The 25,758-nt window shown below is 37.7% G+C and overlaps 1 protein-coding gene across 4 annotated transcripts in view; it reads right to left on the bottom strand.

The window, feature by feature from the left end:
- Positions 1-25,758, bottom strand: part of LOC138319293 (protein dispatched homolog 1-like) — a 36,447-nt gene that overhangs the window by 1,354 nt on the left and 9,335 nt on the right. Inside the window, exons 1-10 of one of the 4 annotated variants that reach the window (XM_069262341.1) lie at positions 22,077-22,191; positions 17,156-17,354; positions 11,624-13,398; positions 10,997-11,221; positions 10,433-10,555; positions 10,099-10,230; positions 1,966-2,089; positions 1,359-1,486; positions 1,011-1,088; positions 337-507 (exon numbers count right to left, since the gene is read on the bottom strand). In XM_069262341.1, coding sequence (XP_069118442.1) covers positions 337-507; positions 1,011-1,088; positions 1,359-1,486; positions 1,966-2,089; positions 10,099-10,230; positions 10,433-10,555; positions 10,997-11,221; positions 11,624-13,398; positions 17,156-17,324 — 2,925 coding nt within the window. In that variant the 5' untranslated portion in view covers positions 17,325-17,354; positions 22,077-22,191. The other 3 variants (XM_069262342.1, XM_069262339.1, XM_069262343.1) reach the window with 3 other exon arrangements.

Raw genomic sequence — 25,758 nt, 5'->3', positions numbered from 1 at the left:
AATGTAATCTCTGAAAATACATTGAGGTTATCTGAGGAAAATTGTTATTTCACTGCCAGCAATGCCTTCTATTTGGCGTTTAATTGTGTAATGAGATTGCAGCTTAAAATCTTAGTTATTATTATACACACAAATACACAACATTTTGTTTTCTGTAGAAAAGTTCCATCCACAAAATAAACCCATATCCGATTCTCATTACGTCCAACGATTAAATATAAACTTACCAATATCTATGAATTCTCATTTGTATATTGATGAAGTGTTTCCCTTTAAATAGCCATTCCAGTAAGTAGGATGGCATCACACAACAGTAAGCTAATTCCGAACACTTACCCCTAGCTTCCAGCCGGCCAATGGGATGACTCCAATGACACAGATGGTTGTACAGCAGATAGATAATGTGGCGAGACTTCCCACGACAACATTCATGGTAGAGAGACAAAGAATAGGGAAAGCTAGAGACACACCTATAGCTATACCGGTAACAGCATTCTTCTCCATCTCCTGTAACCAAAAACATGTATATCATCAGATCATTAGAGAGAGAGAGGGAGAGAGAGAGAGAGAGAGAGAGAGAGAGAGAGAGAGAGAGAGAGAGAGAGAGAGAGAGAGAGAGAGAAACCTAGAGACACATCTATAGCTATATATGTACTAGTTAAAGCATTCTTCTCCATCTCCTGTAATTACACACATAGATATCATTAGAGAGAGAGGACGAGGAAAGCTAGATGCAATCACTACCGTCATAAAGTCAAGAGCCGGAAGGTTATTTGTCATCAATTTCGATAGGTACATTAATCACAATATTCGTCCATACCCTATGTGCAAAAGAGCAAGGCACAGGAAAACTAGAAAGATCGAAACTGCAATGTCGGTTACATCATTCTAGTAGTGAAATGTCTATACTCCGTTGTCAGTTATGTGACACAGAAAAAAACCATGATTCACTTTCCTGCGGATGAAACTGCATATTTCTGCTTGAGTGTGAACATCTAGTCAATGGTTACCTTTTGGACGTAGAGCCAGTGCCATATATTACGTGTGAGCTGGAAGCCTCCTCTCAAACCTGCTGGCATCTTATTGACCTGTATCCAAACAAACAAAAACTGACTTGAATTTGATTGGTTTAACATCACAGAATCCCAAAATTAATTTTAAATGCTGGACCATTCTCATAGTCTTTATTCTACACATTTTTAGCTTTAATTAGGATTTGCGTACTTTCTAATGATTCTTAAATGATTTATGAAATATTACAGAAATTAGTAATAAACAAAATAAGTGTATCGACATCTAACTGCAGACTTTGATAGAGGACGGAAGCTGGGTAGACTCTGTGTAATGACGTAGATCACCTCAGACTGTATGAAATTCTCCCACTTCTCCACCTTCGGAATACCCTCGGTGTAGCCTGTAGTAAACCTATTGATGGTCGTGTTGATTGAAACCATCATATACTTGAGCTTATTTCCATAGTAGATAGCTGGAAAGAGACCAACATAGGAGTTAAATATATTGTTATCACAAATCGAATTTGTATTTCTGAACTAAAACATTTGAGTAAATAATTAAGTAATTATCATTGTACGAGATATAAAGAAACGCATTTTTTGTTGACGATTATTCCCAAGTATTTGATAAAGGCGTGTGCCTTATTTAGATATCATTTATGTTGAATGTGGACGCCATCGTGACCAATAGTTATAAAAGTATCTCCGATCTGAAAAAATATAACACAAAGTTTTCTAAACGCATTCATATCTGGCTTTTCAGACATCGAAATCAAAACGCCAAGTGGAGTTTACCGATCCAAGTAAAAGATTTTTTACAATTTACAGTTGTCAAAACACATAAAACACAACCATTGCACTAGTTGGAGCTCTTTTAAGTATTGCGAAACATTTTCCCAATATATCGAACATCGATTAAGTACAACTTGACATGTAGTCTGATATATCTTACACGTGTCTGACAAGAGTTGTTGGGACCACGCCCCCTTCTCCTCCCCAAACATTGTGTTATAGGTTGAATAGTCAGGCGTGAACGTCTTGGCGTAACCATTATACATCCAATACTGTACCGCAATCTGTCATAATAGTAACAACATACAATACCAGTCATTTCTTCGTTTTTGTTTCATAGTTGTCATTATGCTATACAATTCTAACAAAATAAGCATTCACTGTGTCAAAATGCTGAAAATTTAAACACAGTATAATGGGATTTAACCAGAGCAAAAAAAACCCAAGAGATCCCAGAGGGATCTTGGCGCCCACCAAAGATTGATCTATGTCTGACAAATGAAAGAGGGATCTTTTCTCTTTTTTTAAAACTTAAACTTCTTTTTTCTGCTTTACAAATTTAAACTTCTTTTCTCTGCTTTTCAAACTTTACACTATCAAAATCCAAGATGGTGGTCCGCCATCTTGTTGATCAATCGGTCCCAAAATGCAATAGGCAGAACTAGGGCCCTAGAAGAACCTTCATGAAAATTTGAGAACAATCCGTTCAGTACTTTTTGAGAAATAGCGGTTACAAACATTAATTTTCAAAATCCAAGATGGCTGCTGGTCGGCCACCTTGATGACCGATCAGTCTCAAAATGCAATATGCACAACTAGGGTCCTAGGGTAACCTACATATGAAATTTGAGAAGGATCCCTTCATTATTTTCTGAAAATAGCGGTAACAAACTTTAACTATCAAAAATCCAAGATGTCCGCCGATGGGCCATCTTGTTGACTGTTCAGTCCCAAAATCGATATGCATAACTAGGGTCCTAGGGGAACCTAGATATGAAATTCGAGACAGATTCCTTGAGTACTTTCTGAGAAATAGCGGTAACAAACTTTAACTATCAAAATCCAAGATGGCTGCCTGTGGGCCATCTTGTTGACTGATCAGTCCCAAAATGCAATATGCACAACTAGGGTCCTAGGATAACCTACATATGAAATTTCAGAAAGATCGCTACATTATTTTCTGAGAAATAACGGTAACAAACTTTAACTATCAGAATTCAAGATGGCGGCTGGTCGGCCATCTTGATGACCGATCAGTCCCAAAATGCAATATATGCACATCGAGGGTCCTAGGGGAACCTACATATGAAATTTCAGAAGGATACCTTCATTACTTTCTGAGAAATAACGGTAACAAACTTTAACTATCAGAATCCAAGATGGCGGCTGGTCGGCTATCTTGTTGACCGATCAGTCCCAAAAGGCAATATGCACAACTAGGGTCCATGGGAAATCTACTTTATGAAATTTGCGACAGTTCCCTTCAGTACTTTCTGAGAAATAGAGGTAACAAACTTTAACTATCAAAATCCAAGATGGCGGCTGGTCGGCCATCTTGTTGACTGATCAGTCCCAATATGCAATATGCACAACTAGGGTCCTAGGGTAACCTACATATGAAATTTGAGAAAGATCCCTACATTACTTTCAGAGAAATAGCGGTAACAAACTTTAACTATCAGAATCCGAGAAGGCGGCTGGTCGGCCATCTTGTTGACCGATCAGTCCCAAAATGCAATATGCATAACTAGGGTCCTAGGGAAACCTACATATGAAATTTGAGAAGGACACCATCATTACTTTATGAGAAATAGCGGTAACAAACTTTAACTATCAAAAACCAAGATGGCGGCTTTTCGGCCATCTTGATGACATATTAGTCCCAAAAGGCAATATGCACAACTAGGATCCTAGGGGAACCTACATATGAAATTTGAGAAAGATCTCTCTAGTACTTTTTTAGAAATATCGGTAACAAGAATTGTTAACGGACGGACGGAAGACGGACCACGGACGAAAGGCGATTTGAATAGCCCACCATCTGATGATGGTGGGCTAAAAAAAATAGTCGGAAGTTCAATAGTTTGCTGCTGTAATATGTATAATCCTTAGATGTTCGATATCAATACCTTCATTTCACCAGGAGGTTAAACCATCCACTGGTTTGGCTTTAAATGTTTTGCAGACTACTAACCCCCAGGATGTTGGGGAAGTTAAACTGTGAATACTAACCCCCAGGATGTTGGGGAAGTTAAACTGTGAATACTAACCCCCAGGATGTTGGGGAAGTTAAACTGTGAATACTTACCCCCAGGATGTTGGGGAAGTTAAACTGTGAATACTTACCCCCAGGATGTTGGGGAAGTTAAACTGTGAATACTAACCCCCAGGATGTTGGGGAAGTTAAACTGTGAATACTTACCCCCAGGATGTTGGGGAAGTTAAACTGTGAATACTTACCCCCAGGATGTTGGTGAGGTTAAACTGTGAATACTAACCCCCAGGATGTTGGGGAAGTTAAACTGTGAATACTAACCCCCAGGATGTTGGGGAAGTTAAACTGTGAATACTAACCCCCAGGATGTTGGGGAAGTTAAACTGTGAATACTAACCCCCAGGATATGTTGGGGAAGTTAAACTGTGAATACTAACCCCCAGGATGTTGGGGAAGTTAAACTGTGAATACTAACCCCCAGGATGTTGGGGAAGTTAAACTGTGAAATACTAACCCCCAGGATGTTGGGGAAGTTAAACTGTGAATACTAACCCCAGGATGTTGGGGAAGTTAAACTGTGAATACTTACCCCCAGGATGTTGGGGAAGTTAAACTGTGAATACTAACCCCAGGATGTTGGGGAAGTTAAACTGTGAATACTTACCCCCAGGATGTTGGGGAAGTTAAACTGTGAATACTAACCCCCAGGATGTTGGGGAAGTTAAACTGTGAATACTTACCCCCAGGATGTTGGGGAAGTTAAACTGTGAATACTAACCCCCAGGATGTTGGGGAAGTTAAACTGTGAATACTAACCCCCAGGATGTTTGGGGAAGTTAAACTGTGAATACTAACCCCCAGGATGTTGGGGAATTAAACTGTGAATACTAACCCCAGGATGTTGGGGAAGTTAAACTGTGAATACTAACCCCCAGGATGTTGGGGAAGTTAAACTGTGAATACTAACCCCCAGGATGTTGGGGAAGTTAAACTGTGAATACTAACCCCCAGGATGTTGGGGAAGTTAAACTGTGAATACTAACCCCCAGGATGTTGGGGAAGTTAAACTGTGAATACTAACCCCCAGGATGTTGGGGAAGTTAAACTGTGAATACTAACCCCCAGGATGTTGGGGAAGTTAAACTGTGAATACTAACCCCCAGGATGTTGGGGAAGTTAAACTGTGAATACTAACCCCCAGGATGTTGGGGAAGTTAAACTGTGAATACTTACCCCCAGGATGTTGGGGAAGTTAAACTGTGAATACTAACCCCCAGGATGTTGGGGAAGTTAAACTGTGAATACTACCCCCAGGATGTTGGGGAAGTTAAACTGTGAATACTAACCCCCAGGATGTTGGGGAAGTTAAACTGTGAATACTAACCCCCAGGATGTTGGGGAAGTTAAACTGTGAATACTAACCCCCAGGATGTTGGGGAAGTTAAACTGTGAATACTAACCCCCAGGATGTTGGGGAAGTTAAACTGTGAATACTAACCCCCAGGATGTTGGGGAAGTTAAACTGTGAATACTAACCCCCAGTATGTTGGGGAAGTTAAACTGTGAATACTAACCCCCAGGATGTTGGGGAAGTTAAACTGTGAATACTAACCCCCAGGATGTTGGGGAAGTTAAACTGTGAATACTAACCCCCAGTATGTTGGGGAAGTTAAACTGTGAATACTTACCCCCAGGATGTTGGGGAAGTTTAACTGTGAATACTTACCCCATGATGTTGGGGAAGTTGAACTGTGAATACTTACCCCCAGGATGTTGGGGAAGTTGAACTGTGAAAACTTACCCATAGGATGTTGGGGAAGTTAAACTGTGAATACTAACCCCCAGGATGTTGGGGAAGTTAAACTGTGAATACTAACCCCCAGTATGTTGGGGAAGTTAAACTGTGAATACTTACCCCCAGGATGATGGGAAAGTTTAACTGTGAATACTAACCCCAAAGTTGTTGGGGGAAGTTGAACTATGAATACTTACCCCCGTGATGTTGGGGAAGTTAAACTGTGAATACTTACCCCCATGCTGTTGGGGAAGTTAAACTGTGAATACTTACCCCCAGGATGTTGGGGAAGTTGAACTGTGAATACTTACCCCCAGGATGTTGGGGTTACCCCCAGGATGTAGGGGAAGTTGAACTGTGAATACTTACCCCCATGCTGTTGGGGAAGTTGAACTGTGAATACTTACCCCCAGGATGCTAGGGAAGTTGAACTGTGAAAACTTACCCCCAGGATGTTTGGGAAGTTAAACTGTGAATGCTTACCCCCAAGGATGCTGGGGAAGTTGAACTGTGAATACTTACCCCCATGATGTTGGGGAAGTTGAACTGTGAATACTTACCCCCAGGATGTTGGGGAAGTTGAACTGTGAATGCTTACCCCCAGGATGTTGGGGAAGTTGAACTGTGAATACTTACCCCCATGATGTTGGGGAAGTTGAACTGTGAATACTTACCCCCAGGATGCTGGGGAAGTTGAACTGTGAAAACTTACCCCCAGGATGTTGGGGAAGTTGAACTGTGAATACTTACCCCCAGGATGTTGGGGAAGTTGAACTGTGAATACTTACCCCCAGGATGCTAGGGAAGTTGAACTGTGAAAACTTACCCCCAGGATGTTGGGGAAGTTAAACTGTGAATGCTTACCCCCAGGATGCTGGGGAAGTTGAACTGTGAAAACTTACACCCATGATGTTGGGGAAGTTGAAATGTGAATACTTACCCCCAGGATATTGGGGAAGTTGAACTGTGAAAACTTACCTCAAGGTTGTTGGGGAAGTTGAACTGTGAATACTTACCCCCATGATGTTGGGGAAGTTGAACTGTGAATACTTACCCCCAGGATGTTGGGGAAATTAAACTGTGAATACTTACCCCCAGGATGATGGGAAAGTTTAACTGTGAATACTTACCCAATGATGTTTGGGAAGTTGAACTGTGAATACTTACCCCCAGGATGTTGGGGAAGTTGAACTGTGAATACTTACCCCCAGGATGTTGGGGAAGTTGAACTGTGAATACTTACCCCCAGGATGTTGGGGAAGTTAAACTGTGAATACTTACCCCCATGATGTTGGGGAAGTTGAACTGTGAATACTTACCCCCAGGATGTTGGGGAAGTTGAACTGTGAATACTTACCCCCAGGATGTTGGGGAAGTTGAACTGTGAATACTTACCCCCATGATGTTGGGGAAGTTGAACTGTGAATACTTACCCCCAGGATGTTGGGGAAGTTGAACTGTAAAACTTACCTCAAGGATGTTGGGGAAGTTGAACTGTGAATACTTACCCCCAGATGTTGGGAAGTTGAACTGTGAATACTTACCCCCAGGATGTTGGGGAAGTTGAACTGTGAATACTTACCCCAGGATGTTGGGGAAGTTGAACTGTGAATACTTACCCCCAGGATGCTGGGGAAGTTGGACTATGAATACTTACCCCCAGGATGTTGGGGAAGTTGAACTGTGAATACTCACCCTCAGATGTTGGGGAAGTTAAACTGTGAATGCTTACCCCCAGGATGCTGGGGAAGTTGAACTGTGAAAACTTACACCCATGATGTTGGGGAAGTTGAAATGTGAATACTTACCCCCAGGATGCTAGGGAAGTTGAACTGTGAATGCTTACCCCCAGGATGTTGGGGAAGTTGAACTGTGAATACTTACCCAATGATGTTTGGGAAGTTGAACTGTGAATACTTACCCCCATGATGTTGAGGAAGTTGAACTGTGAATACTTACTCTCAGGATATTGGGGAATTTGAACTGTGAAAACTTACCTCAAGGTTGTTGGGGAAGTTGAACTGTGAATACTTAAACCCATGATGTTGAGGAAGTTGAAATGTGAATACTTACCCTCAGGATATTGGGGAAGTTGAACTGTGAAAACTTACCTCAAGGTTGTTGGGGAAGTTGAACTGTGAATACTTACACCCATGATGTTGAGGAAGTTGAACTGTGAATACTTACCCTCAGGATATTGGGGAAGTTGAACTGTGAAAACTTACCTCAAGGTTGTTGGGGAAGTTGAACTGTGAATACTTACACCCATGATGTTGAGGAAGTTGAACTGTGAATACTTACCCCCAGGATGTTGGGGAAGTTGAACTGTGAATGCTTACCCCCAGGATGTTGGGGAAGTTGAACTGTGAATACTTACACACATGATGTTGCGGAAGTTGAACTATGAATACTTAGCCCCAGGATGTTGGGGAAGTTGGACTGTGAATACTTACCCCCAGGATGTTGGGGAAGTTGAACTGTTAATGCTTACCCCCAGGATGTGGGAAGTTGAACTGTGAAAACTTACACCCATGATGTTGGGGAAGTTGAAATGTGAATACTTACCCCCAGGATGTTAGGGAAGTTGAATGTGATCTTACCCCAGGATGAAGTTGAATGTGAACTTACCCCAGGATGTTGGGAAGTTGAACTGTGAATACTTACCCCCATGATGTTGGGGAAGTTGAACTGTGAATACTTACCCCAGATGTTGGGGAAGTTGAACTGTGAAAACTTACCCCAGATGTTGAGGAAGTTGAACTGTGAATACTTACCCCATAGTTGCGGAAGTTGAACTGGAAACTTACCCAGGATGTTGGGGAAGTTGAACTGTGAATACTTACCCCCATGATGTTGGGGAAGTTGAACTGTGAATACTTACCCCCAGGATGCTGGGGAAGTTGGACTATGAATACTTACCCCCAGGATGTTGGGGAAGTTGAACTGTGAATACTCACCCTCAGTATGTTGGGGAAGTTGAACTGTAAATACTTACCCCGTGATGTTGGGGAAGTTGAAATGTGAATACTTACACCCATGCTGTTGGGGAAGTTGAACTGTGAATACTTACCCCCAGGATGTTGGGGAAGTTGAACTGTGAATACTTACCCCCAGGATGTTGGGGAAGTTGAACTGTGAATACTTACCCCCAGGATGTTGGGGAAGTTGAACTGTGAAAACTTACCCCCAGGATGTTGGGGAAGTTGAACTGTGAAAACTTACCCCCAGGATGTTGGGGAAGTTGAACTGTGAATACTTACCCCCAGGATGTTGGGGAAGTTGAACTGTGAATGCTTACCCCCAGTATGTTGGGGAAGTTGAACTGTGAATACTTACCCCCAGGATGCTGGGGAAGTTGGACTATGAATACTTACCCCCAGGATGTTGGGGAAGTTGAACTGTGAATACTCACCCTCAGTATGTTGGGGAAGTTGAACTGTAAATACTTACCCCGTGATGTTGGGGAAGTTGAACTGTGAATACTAACCCCCAGTATGTTGGGGAAGTTGAACTGTGAATACTTACCCCGTGATGTTGGGGAAGTTGGACTATGAATACTTACCTTCAGGATGTTGGGGAAGTTGAACTGTGAATACTCACCCTCAGTATGTTGGGGAAGTTGAACTGTAAATACTTACACCCATGCTGTTGGGGAAGTTGAACTGTGAATACTTACCCCCAGGATGCTAGGGAAGTTGAACTGTGAATGCTTACCCCCAGGATGTTGGGGAAGTTGAACTGTGAATACTTACCCAATGATGTTTGGGAAGTTGAACTGTGAATACTTACCCCAATGATGTTGAGGAAGTTGAACTGTGAATACTTACCCTCAGGATATTGGGGAAGTTGAACTGTGAATACTTACCCTCAGTATGTTGGGGAAGTTTGCCTGTGGCTACTAACCCCTAAGATGTTGAGGAAGTTGGACTGTGACTACTTACCTCCAGGATGTTGGGGAAGTTGAAATGAGAATACTTACCCCCAGGATGTTGAGGAAGTTTGACTGTGGCTACTAACCCCCATGATGTTGGGGAAATTGAAATGTGAATACTTACCCCAAGAATGTTGGGGAAGTTGGACTGTGACTACTTACCTTCAGGATGATGGGGAATTTTGACTGTGGCTACTAACCCCAAGGATGTTGGGGAAGTTGAAATGTGAATACTTACCCCCAAGAAGTTGGGAAAGTTGGACTGTGAATACTTACCCCCAGGATGTTGGGGAAGTTGGACTGTGAATACTTACCCCCAGGATGTTGGGGAAGTTGAACTGTGAATACTTACCCCCAGGATGTTGGGGAAGTTGGAGTTGAACTGTGAGACGTCGTAGTGTGTGGACTCTGCCGTCATCAAATTTGACACTTTAGTGTAATCCCAAGGCAGAGACACGTCTATAGACAGCACCGTCGATATGTTCTTAAATATAACATAGAACGTAGGTTTCACCTGTTACATTGACTTTCAAGATAACGTAAATCTCACGTATGATATTGGCTCTTATGTGTAACATTGACTTCCGAATTTAAAAAAAATTGTTTTGATGACTCAATGGATAAACGTCAGATAAGAAATTATACTGCAAACATCGTATGAGGGGTAAGAATGCAACAATACTTACCGATAGAAAGGTAGTTAGGTCTCTGGTGAAACAGGCGATCTCAGGGTCACCGTTCGAGTCTGTTTTTATCTCATATTCTGCTATTTTACTCGCAGACATACTGTACAAGCTACTGCAGAAATCCTGTAACCCAGAAAGGTTCAGTGAAGGTAACTCACATCATATACATATACATGAGGGCTAACTAACCAAAAATCTAAAGATGTTCCAAATGAATTCCACGACCATTTGACACTTTTTTACTCACTCAATTCATTATTATTTAATCTTATTTCTATCATAGCTAGTTAACACAGTAATAACCGATAAATCTGTGTATAAATTCAAAGAAATGATATATTAATAGACAACTTCGATTCCGCAGCACTAGGACTTTATGACGGGCGGCGTAATTATCACAACACAAGCTGCTCCCCTTATCTGTCCGCCATAATTCATTGCGATCCCAACATTCATGTTTTTATCAGATTTAGTATATATCATCACTTAACACGTCATTTTGTCGAATATATCCATCTCTATAACCTCTTGAAATATACAGATCAAGATGTGGTATATATTTACCATAATGGCCTGCTGGTTGGCGACAGGGTTAGGGTCGAATGTATCGTCATAGACAGTTGTTCCTCGGCATTTGATGTCGGAGAAGTGACAATCCGACCTGTCTTTATTTTTCAAACCCCACAAAATATTTACTGTTACCAGGTTTTCGTCAGCGCTTTGATGGAAGCTGTACTGTTCAGCGTCAATTGCCAAGGAGTAGAAGTGCGAATCTTTCCAGACTTGCATCTGTGTAAAATATCAACATAGAATAACCCCATCGATTATGTTTTATTTTTCGTACCTTTCTTGTGTAACACAACTATAATCATGGCGAATTAACGTGCTAGGAATTGTAGATGAACAGATTATCAGGTAAGTTTTGGAGTTTGTTTTTGTGGTTTAAAATCCGATTAGAGAAACATGCTTTTTGTGATAAAACTATTTTGGAATTTCGTTGATTATAATCAACTTAATGCAGCCACAAAGCTGATATTAGTCACAAAGTCAGGGACATATAGGTTCTAGAAAGAATATCTTTTTAAAATTAACTATCTAGTGGGTATAATGGGATAAAAGATAAAGTACGATTCATATGCATCAACGAGGTCTGGTTTGAGGTATAAAGAGAGGGATGTAACTATAACTCACGTTTTCGTTGTCCGGCTCCAGCTTAGAAGCCTGATAGGCAAACACGACAACCACAACAGCAAACACCGGAAGTAAACACCATCGGGCGATCTTGTGTGTGATAAATTTAAAGTAGTAGTCTCGGAAGAATACCACCAATTTCTTCTGCTTACGTTTGTCTTTCTTTCTTGTTTCTTTCTCAGTGGTGGCAGTTGTAGTCTTAGATATTCCGTTGCGTATTCCATTAGGCGCTCCGTTGGCGACATGGCTATTGACAATTCCATTAGTCACGTGGCCGTTTGTAAGATGGCCATTATGAACATTTCCATTAGAAGTATGTCCATTTTGTATCGACGTTTGATCACCAATATCCTCCAGCATTGCCTCGTCCTTTTTAGACGTGGTGATGTCCGTTTTTCCATCAGATAACACGAATATATTTTCCATTGGCTTTACCGAGTTATTATTAAATTGGTCTTTCTCATTTTTCTCTGCGTGTTTCTTGGAACAGCAGCGAAAACACGGCCACTTGAATTTCTCAAACTTTAGATGGTACACAGTGACAACACATGGGAAGAAGATGATAACCGACATATAGTTAAACAGGATAATGATAGCGGCAAACACACCAAAAGATTTGGTGGCGAGAAGTGGCGAGATAGCGCTGCACAGAAACGCGACAATTGTTGTTAGGGATGTGATGGCCATGCTTTGGGCGGATTTGTTGAAGGCGTCCGACATTCTGTGTGATAGTGTAGGATAGGAGTGAAATGAAGTCAGTCGCCAGGCATCATAGAATACAAACAGGTCGTCTGCTCCGATACCAAGGGCAATGAAAATAGCCAGAATATGAAAAAAGCCGAAATATTGAAAATCAAAAATAATTCTGTATATCAGATTGCCTCCCAAGAAACTTGTTATGATACTGAGGACTGCAAAGCCGGCGATCCAGATGGATTTTGTGTGGTAGGTCATGAACGAAAAGATAAATACCATGCTTCCCAGGGCAAGCATCATGTCCGTCATAGCTTGTGCGATCACGTCTTTGTTCCATAGAACATAACCATAGTACCAGAAATCTATGGATGTAAGCTTATCTCTCCAGATCTCCAATTTTTCTTTCATAGGACCTTGTAAAAAGTCTCCAACAATATCCTGCATATTTTTACACAAATAGGTACCGCTGAGTGAACAGCCTATTGGAAGTAAGGATCGAGTTATCGTTCCTTCCGCTCTGGCGGACGTAATAACAAAATTCTTTGGGAGGAAGAACTCGAAGTATGCCTTTGTTTGTGTGTTGGTGTACGCCTCGTATAATACTCCTGGGATATTACTAAAGGTGGGATCATTAAAAGTGGCGCTAATTCCGGAATACGTTCCATCAAAAAATCGGAGTATTGACACGACATCGACACAATCTAGCGAGGAGGAGTTGGTCTGACACCACGTAGATGTGTATCCAGCCGCAGTCACTAAATCTCTCTCCACTTGTTGCATCAGCTGCAATGTCTCCCGGGTAAAAACGTTTCCTCCTTTGCCACTGTAGTAAAGATCCAGGGACGACAAGGAGTGTCTCAGTCCTCGGTCCCAAGTAGGATAGCCGGTGTTGGAAAGAGTCCGTGTAAAGGAATCACTGTAGCCGGCTTTGTCGCGATTTGCATAATCTCTTAGTCGGTAAGGGACAGAATATACTTCCATCGGAAGGGTATCAAAGCTGGTCGGGAACAAGTTGTATCCGCTGAGGAACAAGATGCCGGAGATCAACATAAGAGCAATCTGCATACCGAGACATATAACTGCAATATAAACATTTGTATATAAGCATCGACATATTGACAAACGTGGAATGATTATAATACAATACAGTCACGGAAATCTATAGCAACTTTACAAGCAGCAGTAACATACGCTATAGAAGAGACGTATATCAAAATATATCATTTATATTTATCATTAATATCAAAACAAGCCCAAAATGTATACTCCAAAATAATGTTTGATTATAATGTATGAAAACGAATCACGATGTAAGATATGCAACAAGATTTATAAGAAAATTGAAAGTGATGAGTGAAAGTTGAGAGTGAGCTCCTGTGTGAGGTTATATGTTGTGGGGGACTGACCTCAGGGCTACCTAAATGTACCCTGACAGCTCTCCAAACACCGCTAGGGTAATAAATGTTTGTTCTTTAGTGATTATAAATAAGTAACAACAATAATATACGGATATTAGTAATGGTGAACATGTATGAAATAGTGGAGCGGCTAAGGTCGATTTTTCGGCAAAATCGTTCAAAGTTTGAAGAAAGCATGAAACTTTGCATATGGCTTCTTTGGGACATAAGGTTTCAGGGGAAAATGGACCCCAAAAAATCATGGCCCCTAGCGGCCGACATATTGATTTTCAAAATAGCCACCAAAAACCTAATTCTGATACCCATAACTCACTTTCTATACCAGCTAAACCAAAACTTTAAACGTCTAAACCCATATTATTGATACTTTTGAACATTCACGTAGAAGGACCGCCATTTTGTATTTCAAGATGGCCGCACCTTTGCGAGCTACATCTTGATATATAATGCATTTAAATGGAAAAGCTGACTTTAAGCAAATATTGTGAGAGTACTTATATTTTTGTAGTGTTTGATACATAAATGATTTCATTTTTATTTTAATTTCAACATGACCGCCATTTTGAAATCCAAGATGACCGTTTAAATTAAAGTTGTTTCCGTATTTCACTCTGTAATTCATCGAGGACAAAATCAAGTTAACACTCTAAAAATGTTGATACTGTATATAAGAAATGCCTTGAATTGCAACTCTACTGGCGTCATCAGAGGATCATCTTCCATGGGCTTTATCGAATGCCCAACTGGAACATCCTCAAAGTCGCAAGTCAACAGCGATTGACCAAACCACTGCTCATTTTTCAGATAACACATAAGTCATATGTTGTCACTTCTTCTGCGATCCATGGGGCGCATTCTCTTCTGTTTTTGACAGTAAATCCATAATTGATTTCTTGTCACTACCCATTACTTTCAATGTTGGCAATAACTTTTAAGTTAAACGTGCAGAAAATAGGAACACTCATTCCCACATTCTAGGGTATTGGTATCTTCTACCAAACCTTAATAATTCGCCTTCCTCCTTTCAATCTTTCCTCATAGCGTAACTGCTATGGAACTGTCAAGTCATCCATAACAACTTGAGAACATCTAGACACACATTTCACCTTATGGTGTCTGAAAACACAATCAACCTTATGTCTCATGTGTATGTTCTTTCTTCAACCATCCCTACCTGCCTTTAGCAAAGTTGATGAAAGTATTTTTATTTTAATGGCTAGGGCTTCTTTATTTTTTTTCTCTTTTTATGATGTCTTTCAATTTACTTAGTGCCTTTTCGTGGCAATCGCTATACTTTTTGAGGAGCTGGGGTTGTAGAACCCCATGTATTATCACCCAGTACTTGGTGCCGTATGCATGCTTTACTGACGATGGCTATGCGATTTAGGTGGATTCAGTTTTCATATACTGCACTGCTAGAATAGCACTTCATATTTGTTCTTAATTCAACACCATCATCTGTCTTGCATTCTCCACCTTCATCTTCATTAATGAAATTGGGAGTTCTAGCTCGGAGGTTCAGCTAACACTTATGACTATCTTCGCAAGGACTTATTAGTGGTTAATTCTAGTGCCACTACTGTCAAACTGACAGACGTACCACAAGGGGTTATGTCAGACGAGGTAGACATCCAAGCTTTGGTGGCAAAACCTTGCTATGAAGTTACTCGGAGTCCTTCCTTAAGTGGAGTCTCCTGATATTGGAGTGGTTGGGGATTACATCGCACCAGTTTCCTGACATTTTATCTGATTATTAACAATGGAGATAATATCTTCCCCTGAATCTACATCAAATTGCCTGAGATGCGGTTGACGGCCGGGCATGAACGTGGTTATGCAATATAAATGCGACCATTTCATCCATGAAGTCTTCTTTGGAAGACGAATCCCAAATGATATCCTTGCATTTAGTACTTCTGCCTGCAAGTCTGATATTTCTCCATCACACAGATTGGCGGCCATTTTGAAAACTAAATAAGAATCGAATTATTTTGTATCAAAAGCTACAGAATATAAATACTCATTGTATTTGTAGGTGTTTTATTTGCTTCAAGTCAGCTTAGCCAATCATTATATTATTATTATATATAGAAATAGGCACATGTAGGTAGTTTGGCTTCCATCTTGGAATGGAAAATGGCGGTATTTTTACAAGAAGTTTAACACTACCAGATAATGATCCTAAGTATCACTAATAATAAGTACCAATAACATGGGTGTAGACGTTTAAAAATGTTAACTTGTTAATCTTGGATTTCAAAATGGCGATCATATTGAAATTAAAATAAGAATCAAATTATTAATGTATCAAACACTACACAAATATAAGTTCTCTCACTATGTTTGCTTAAGTCAGCTTATCCATTTAAATGCATTATGTATAAAGATATAGCTCGCAAAGTTGGCGGCCATCTTGAAATACAAAATGGCGGTCCTTCTACGTGAAGTTAAACACTACCATACTGTTCCTAAGTATCAACAATATGGGTGTAGACGTTTAAAGTTTGGGTTTAACTGGTATAAAACGTGAGTTATGGGTCACAGAAGGTGGTTTTTAGCGGCCATTTTGAAAACCAATATGGCGGCCGCTAGGGGCCATGAATTTTTGGGGTCCATTTTTCCTGAAACTTTATGTCCTGAAGAAGCCATATGCAAAGTTTCATGCTTTCTTCAAACTTTGGACGATTTTCATGCTTAGCCGCTCCACTAAAAACAACATGATATAATGTCTAGTGTTTAGATATTAAAGATAGAGCATAAATGATATTCATTATTTGAACCATAATTGGTGTTTAATCGTGTGTATATATGTCTAATTAACACAAAAAATAATGATAAATAATTTATTTTCCTTTGATGCATGCGCAATCAGTACATCATTCCATATAGGATATAGTGTCACGGAATTTTTTCGGGATGCAATTAATTATTTTTCATATTTTTAACTTGAATTAAAATTAGAAGCTCAAACTTTTCAACGGTGGTAATGATGTAAAGTAAGTAACTTTTGTAACTGAAGAAAAATACTTAATCGTCTGCTCCTGTTTTTGATAGTGAAAAAATACCATTTGTCAGCGGTGGAGCATCTTTAAGGATATCATTGGCATTGACAAAATACAAATATATACTGATAAATATTTATATATAAATTACGAGTGTTGAACTGAAATGCTACACTAGTTAGCATAAGATAGAAGAAAAACAATTTCGGTATGTAGAGTTCATCTTATAAGGGGCCAAGAGTTAGACACCAAATGATTGTGTTAGACGCATGGCTTACTGTAAACAAGCCGCAGAACCTCATCTCAATAGATATGTTATAATATTTTATTGTAACACATGAAAGAGGCAGAATGACCTCTGTACATAAGTTCCAAGTTTATGATAAAATGTTGCATTTATTAATAGCATGACTTACAGAAACTCCTATAGGGATGATTGGTGACCATACGACAATAGAAGTTAGGCTTTCTCTCTCGGCGTTGTTTCTGGAGCTCCTCTGTAGACACACCACCTCCCTTATTGTCTGTTACATTGCCAGACTTGGCATCGCCATCTTTTGTCGATTCGTCACCTGGTTGGTCCATTTTGTTGGATGATCAGTCAGTATTGATTACCTACAAACATTACCACTTGATGAAGCAACTAAAGATAACACTTGGTTGGTAAGAATATAGATTTTCAATAAAATTGACGTGGGAAGTAAAACCATAATCGCAACACTAGTTAGTGTAAGCTAACAATTTCAATAATATATCGATTATTTACTTTATGGAAACAAGCAATATCGGTAGGAAAACCAAATCTGAAATTTTCTTTGGTTCTAGTCAAAATGAAATGGTATAATGATTCAAATAAATATACCAGTGAAATAGCATAAACAACTACGGAAGCAATGTCCTCTTTCGTTCTCACTACAGATCTGAGTTGCGATTGATCAGCATTACGTGTACTGGCCATTGGTGTCGGAGTACTGAGATGTTAATGTGACCAGGTACTACCATGTCTCACACATACAACTCTTCCATCATCCGAACCCCCACTATCGACAGATTAGGTTACACAATCAATTAGTGCCTTCTTACATCGCCCTTACTTTATGACTTTTAAATCAAAACTAGGCACATTTGTTTGCACTGTTCTGCTTAAAGAATAATTCCGATTGACACAAGATATAAAGTTTTTCTGTACCAGAGAACTGGAAACGTGACGGACAAGCCCACGTCTATAGACTCATTAGATAGAGTGTTAACAATGGTTTATGTGTCGGAGTGTGTCAGCTAAACTCGCCCCAATACAATTACATCCTTGTGTCCTATGTATTTTCTCGGGTCATGATTTCGATAGAAACTTGCAAATCATTGACTGGTATTCGATTCAAATAAAATAAATAAAAACTAATTAATGTAAATTTCAGTACGAGGACGTCATACATTAGGCCTCACAACCAACTACAGTTTTAATTTTACAGGCACACGTGAACTTTCCATATCACTATATCAAAATTCTCGGCATGGTGTTTCAGAAAAAAAATGCCAAGATCGGATGAACGTGTGTATTGGCTACATTTCCTGCTCCAGGTAGGGAGCGCTACCACACAGGGCGTGCGGCCCTAACCACCGATACCAGGTGTAAATTCCTGACCTGTACTTCTCAGGTATCAACAGTAAACCACAAACACATGGCCTATGTTCAATATCCCTGGCTAAAGGTGGTGAAATAGGATTTAATAAAGTCATAATAAACAGTACAGAAGGTGAAGGACACATTGACAAATTACCAGTGTGATAGCTATGTAATAAATGCAATGTATTGTTATATTCTTTACACTGAGCTTGATCTAGAACTCAATAATTAAATTACTTTATATCAAATTGACTAACTTTAAATTGTATACATACATTACATATAAATTATATCATGTATTCTTAGTTTTCAAAAATGTGTGTGAGTACTTTTGTGGTTCAAATCAATCAATAATTATCAAATGTATTCAAAATGCGATAATCAAGTAGAACCTGTACTTTTGATTTTAATAGTTTTAGTGGAATACGATATAGTAAGTGGACCTATGATATAATTAAATTACCAGCTGGTCCTCATTAGTAATATAACAATTCCAACCTCGTCAACACAACATGACAGCTATGTAACACAACACATAATACAGTATGTGATCATTGATACTCAACACCATCACATAAAACATTAATATGTCGACGTAAATATAAAAAACGCTCAAAATTAAAACAGAAACGACAAATTATCGGTATATAAATACCCTTATTCGTTATAAAGACAACACAATATTCAGTTAATTTTAAAATAACCATTTTGTAACCAAATAACGTATATGTAAGGAGACACATCGACGACCACTTTCACAGTTTGACGCTAACTAACCGACCTTTGAAATAAATTGTAAATAAAATCTACTAAAGTGTTCAAAACCTTCCTTTGTCGACATTGCTTATGTTCTTAGCCGTGCGTTCCATTTGCAGATTCGTACCAGTTGTATCGATACGAATCTGTTGTATCTCAAATGGCCACCGCAACTGTACCGGTACAAGTGGTTCGCTTTCAGAAGCGTACCACTTGGATCCAAGATGGTGTACCCGAGAATTTTCATTTGTGATCGGACTGTTTTCTTTGTTGAAAACAAGACAGAGATTATCTTTATCCTATAAAACTACATGGATTATTTATTGCAATGTATTCCGAAACTTTTAATGTTTTACTTTTATATCCATTTCATTGTAAACACCTAAAATACTTGGATTTTATATTCGAAGCGTATCTTTCATATAAGTGCCGCCATCATGGAAAAATCCAAACGCGTTCCATTTGGCGGTGCCGTATCACTTTCACAAATGGAACGCACAGTTATTAGCGACCTTCGGAACACGACAGGTCCAGCCGTGTGTGATACTGCTGGGACGAGTACCTAAATCCGTACACAATAGAATCGGATTAATAAGGAAAGCTCAAGCACAGTGATAAAAGCCGCTTAACTATCAAAAGACGATTCCCTTAGCAACAAATTTCCGTCTTTAAATGACATGTTATAAAGATTTTCGGATGATGGCATTCCACCATTTAATTTCCTCTATAGATGATGAGCAGCACTTAAATGTGTATGTAAAATTGCCACAGTTACTTCTTATTTTTCGTTTAAGGTAATATTTGATTTGTATATTCTATTTAAGGATCGTTCCATTTTTAGTAACATGACAGCATAATTTGACACGAAAAGCAAATATATAAATACGTCTAGAATGAAAATCTGGTTCCGATAACAGAATAATTTGAAAGTGGATGAAACTATCTATATTACACAAGAAGATACAAATATTACATGTTGTCCAATATCAAATTTTCAACTGGTCTTCCACTCACAAGCATCTCTTCCGCTACCCAATTTATTGCATTTTTTCTCTATTCCACGAACATTTATGACCGCTATGTTATAATCAATAAATAGAAAAGGAGCTTTATCATCACACATTATAATAACTTTATGGTTATATCAGTAATCATAATTACTTTTTAGTAATATCAGTGATTATAATTATTTTGTGGTAGTATCAGTGATTATAATGACTGTGGAAATATCAGTGATTATAATTATTTTGTGGTAGTATCAGTGATTATAATGACTGTGGAAATATCAGTGATTATAATTATTTTGTGGTAGTATCAGTGATTATAATGACTGTGGAAATATCAGTGATTATAATTACTTTGTAGTAAAATCAGTGATTATAATTACTTTGTGGTAATATCAGTGATTACAATTACTTTGTGGTAATATCAGTGATTATAATTACTTTTGGTAATATCAGTGATTATAATTACTTTGTGTAATATCAGTGATTATAATTATTTTGTGGTAATATAGTGATTATAATACTTGTGGTAATATTAGTGATTATCATTACTTTTTAGTAATATCAGTGATTACAATCATGATGTTATAATTACTTTGTGGTAATATCACTGATTATAATCACTTCATGGCAATATTAGTGATTATAATTACTTTGTGGTAATATCAGTGATTATAATCACTTCATGGTAATATTAGTGATTATAATTACTTTGTGGAAATATCAGTGATTATAATTACTTTGTAGTAAAATCAGTGATTATAATTACTTTGTGGTAATATCAGTGATTACAATCACTGAGTGGTTATAATCACTTCATGGCAATATTAGTGATTATAATTACTTTGTGGTAATATTAGTGATTATATTACTTTTTGGTAATATCAGTGATTATAATTACTTTGTGGTAATATTAGTGATTATATTACTTTTGTAATATCAGTGATAATCATGAGTGATTATAATTACTTTGTGGTAATATCAGTGATTATAATCACTTCATGGCAATATTAGTGATTATAATTACTTTGTGGTAATATCAGTGATTATAATCACTTCATGGTAATATTAGTGATTATAATTACTTTGTGGTAATATCAGTGATTATAATTACTTTGTGGTAATATTAGTGATTATGATTACTTTGTGGTAATATCAGTGATTATAATTACTTTGTGGTAATATTAGTGATTATAATTACTTTGTGGTAATATCAGTGATTATAATTACTTTGTGGTAATATTAGTGATTATAATTACTTTGTGGTAATATCAGTGATTATAATTACTTTGTGGTAATATTAGTGATTATGATTACTTTGTGGTAATATTAGTGATTATAATTACTTTGTGGTAATATTAGTGATTATCATTACTTTTTAGTAATATCAGTGATTACAATCACTGAGTGATTATAATTACTTTGTGGTAATATCAGTGATTATAATCACTTCATGGCAATATTAGTGATTATAATTACTTTGTGGTAATATCAGTGATTATAATCACTTCATGGTAATATTAGTGATTATAATTACTTTGTGGTAATATTAGTGATTATAATCACTTCATGGCAATATTAGTGATAATAATTACTTTGTGGTAATATCAATGATTATAATCACTTCATGGTAATATTAGTGATTATAATTACTTTGTGGTAATATCAGTGATTATAATTTAATCACTTCATGGCAATATTAGTGATTATAATTACTTTGTGGTAATATCAATGATTATAATCACTTCATGGTAATATTAGTGATTATAATTACTTTGTGGTAATATCAGTGATTATAATTACTTTGTGGTAATATCAGTGATTATAATTATTTCATGGTAATATTAGAGATAATATTTACTTTGTGATAATATCAGTATTATAATTATTTCATGGTAATTATACCAATGATATAGACAGATAACATTTAGAATGTGGAATCCCCAGCATTACCTTGATAAAGTCGCTGTCGTTTCCCAGGTCCTCTAGAAAGCACTGGTTTATGGATACAAATGGTGACCACTTTATAATCAAAATAGTATAAACCCCCATTTATTTGTTTTATTCTGTATTTATCAGATGATTTTGTTATTTTGATCGAGACAAGATTTTCCTCATAAACCGGAACTTGAAACTTTCAAAAACGGCATTGTTCCGAGATGTTGACATTTCCTTAAGTAATCAAAACATACGTTCTTGTTCATAGTACATCCTTTTTTACGACGGAAATGATGTTTTCCGGTATTTCTTCCGGTTTTGTTTTTATTTATGTCTCTGTATTAATTTATTTATCATTTGTTTTAAAACAGGGATACTTGCGTTACATAAGGGGCCTGGTTAGAACAATGGCAGAGTGTATCGGTGAACACAATTGTGTATTGACTAACACGAGCTGACACTAATGTGCTATATAATAACACCTCGGTATAACGAGAACAGCTCACACACGGCGCGATATTGATCGGACTGATTGATATCCAAGTTGTAATCGTGTACATCGGAGTTTAAATTTAATATTTAGTAAAAAGATATGTTATCCAAAACCGCAGCAGAGCCAAGTTAATGTCAACCGTTTTGTACATGAAACTATTAACGGTTAGTTAATAATATATTTTAGAAGAAAAAAAAATACAACAAACTGTTGGTTTTGATGCTTTCATAAAGACATCCTGGTACAAACATTTAATTGGTAATAGGCACATTTTATTTTACAAACTACCGGCACTGACTGTTAACAAACGTTAAATAAGTACAAACACCCACCGATTGACGATGGATGTAGGGGAAAATTATAATAAACTTGATTTGATTTTGGCTCTAAGACAACAGTGCAGAGAGTTAATTGAAAAGTATCAAATTACAACCTGCCACAAAAGGATATTATAATGTAGACCAACACTAGTAATAAATGAACTGTCACCTTTCCTCGTCATTTTAAATGATAAAGTGACAATATCGCAATCTGGTAACACATTATGACAAAACTGCTGACATTAGCTGTCGTCCTTCTAATTCATTCTGAATCACGTTCCGTCTATTAGAACAAGTGTGGGAACACCTCATGCATGGTAAGCTAACATATTTGTAAGAGGCTCAATCAAGCATTGCTTGTTTACACTTTTATTGGTTGATGATATGCAGATAAATAATGTTATATCAGAGTTAATAACATGACATGTGAGTTGTAATTTTCTGTATTCAATAATAAAGGCACTGCCCCATAACTGTCAACTGAACTTTATCAATATGATATATTTATTCTTTAGATGCAGTGGAAATTGCTGATCTCAATCAATTCGTTACATAATGTGACATTAGTACTTAGTAAAAACAATCTGCTATGCTTATTTGTAATTTGCTTATTTGAAGCTGTTATGTTCATTCGCCAAATGAATTGTAACGTTATGCACACTAGGTTAATCAATAAATGCAACTTAGAGCCTTTAAATAAGTGTTATAAGATCATAACATCACTATACACTTAGTTTAAATCCAACCCAGCGTGTCGGCTTGGGGATTTCCCACATCTATTTCATTTTTAATTTATTGAGGTTTAAGTAAATACTAATGATAGTTTATTTATCGTTTTCAAAATTATACACATATATTTTCCCAACACCATTTTGTTTTTATGTGCTTCCTAAAGCTGACGACATCGCTTTATATGAGCTGGTAATATTCAGGTCATTTAGACTGTGATTTAAAACTCCAGATCAGATTTACATCGCCTTTGTGATACGTGCTCTTAACTGTTAACGGTCAAACAATGAAATCTGGTTCGTCATGAAGATCATTATGATCAGAATTCGCGTGATTAGTATAGGCTAATGAGTTCCATAGTCAACATTATGTGGTGACATCTAGAGAGTCCTCACAGAAGGCATTTCAAATCGAATCGTTAAAAGAATAAGGTGGGACGAATAGGGGAGGGCTCCAAAAGCAGACGGGGGCGACGGTCGACAACCAGAACATCGTGACCGGACAGAGCTGTTGCCTTTTGTTCTTTGCTAAAATCCCAAATGCAATATTCTTTAAAGCAGACCAGACGAGTCTTTCTTTAACAGAAATTTAGGGTTTTACAATAACAAAATAGCTTTAGTTTGGGGTGACTTGACATCATTGCATTCTGTGCATCTGTTTCGAGTCCTAAATCACGAAATGCTTTATATAATAATACCATGCACTATAAGGAGTCTCTGTCAGTAGTTTATAACAATAGTTAGAGCAGATTTAACCCAGATCTGTGTTAGATAATAACTTAATCGTATCGACCTATGTATAGCTGCCTAGTTAGAACCCGTGTAGACCAATTCATATACATTGAACTTCAGGTTATTTTTACAATATAAAGATAAAGAATCAAATTAGGAATTTGGTAAAGTCATCGAGCCGAGTGAAATAATCATTTGATCATATCCTATTGGGGCATACGAAAACTACTCTGGTAACTAATCTATGATAAATGTGATCTCAACAAATAAAGAAAACTATTATACAGACCGGCAGGAAGGTCGGAAATATCACTTAATTACAGACGTAACATATTACACAATATAAAAACCATAAAATGTCTCCAAACAGGTCAGCACACTTTAGTGATAAAAATCAATCATGACTTCTCAAAGTATCGTATACTGAACATAGATCCGCTTACATCAAAGTAGTTTAAAACTGAGATTCTTACATTTCGCACAGAAACATTGACTGTAACTTTATATATCTTTGAGAAACTAGTGGACCAGGGTAACTCGTGAAAACGGAATTCTAGATAAAATTAAGGTAGACTTCTATAACAGTGAGTTATCCAGAGTTTGATAACTGTATACTGAGTAACTAGTTTCCCGGTAACTTTCCGTTTTACTACGTGATCACACAGTATCACCATAGCTACCAAAATTTATTGAATCAATCTGTAATCATTAACTTATCCATTTTCCTTCATGCAATATATGTGTTTTACTGCTTTCTGCATCCAAGTAACAGAAACATACTTTAGACGATAGACCTTACAACAAAGAACCTTCTCAGATGCTGGTTAGTGAAATAACAAAATACTTTTAATGTGAAGTGGATCCGTTGCCTTTAGCTTCACTATAGTTATCAAGTAGATGTTTAATTAAAACTCGTCATGATGCCGGTGTAACGTTGAAAATTGACCTCCGTTGAAAATTTACCTCGGGTCAGTTTTCAACGTTGAAAACGGACCCCGAATGACGTTGAAAATTGAACATGCCGATGAAAATTGACAGCGTCTAGGGTCAATTCTCAACGGCAGGTCTGTTGAAAAATGACCGTTGAAAAATGACCTTGGCAAACTCTCAACGGATGGTCTGTTGAAAAGTGACTCTAGTTAGTGTATATACACATATAAAGCTGTTGCACAAACATAATTCTCGAATTCTATCATCGCCATTCCTAATATAAGCGCCCCTTCTGTGCTGGTATTATCGTCGTAACAAATACCTCAGTTAAATATTTTAGGTGCTTGTGTGTTTATAACGAAGAATACGACACTTCAAAACTTTCATTTTTCTATAGTCATTTTGTCCGTCCGTCCGTCCGTATAGATACTGTTAAGTGTTCTCAAACTGAGGAATTGCTATATAACACTGAGGTAACACAGTAAATAAAAAAG

This window comes from Argopecten irradians, chromosome 3, assembly GCF_041381155.1.
Source record: "Argopecten irradians isolate NY chromosome 3, Ai_NY, whole genome shotgun sequence".
NCBI lineage: Eukaryota > Metazoa > Mollusca > Bivalvia > Pectinida > Pectinidae > Argopecten > Argopecten irradians.
Note: the sequence above shows the minus strand (reverse complement) of the source record. Positions and strands in the feature narration are given on the sequence as shown.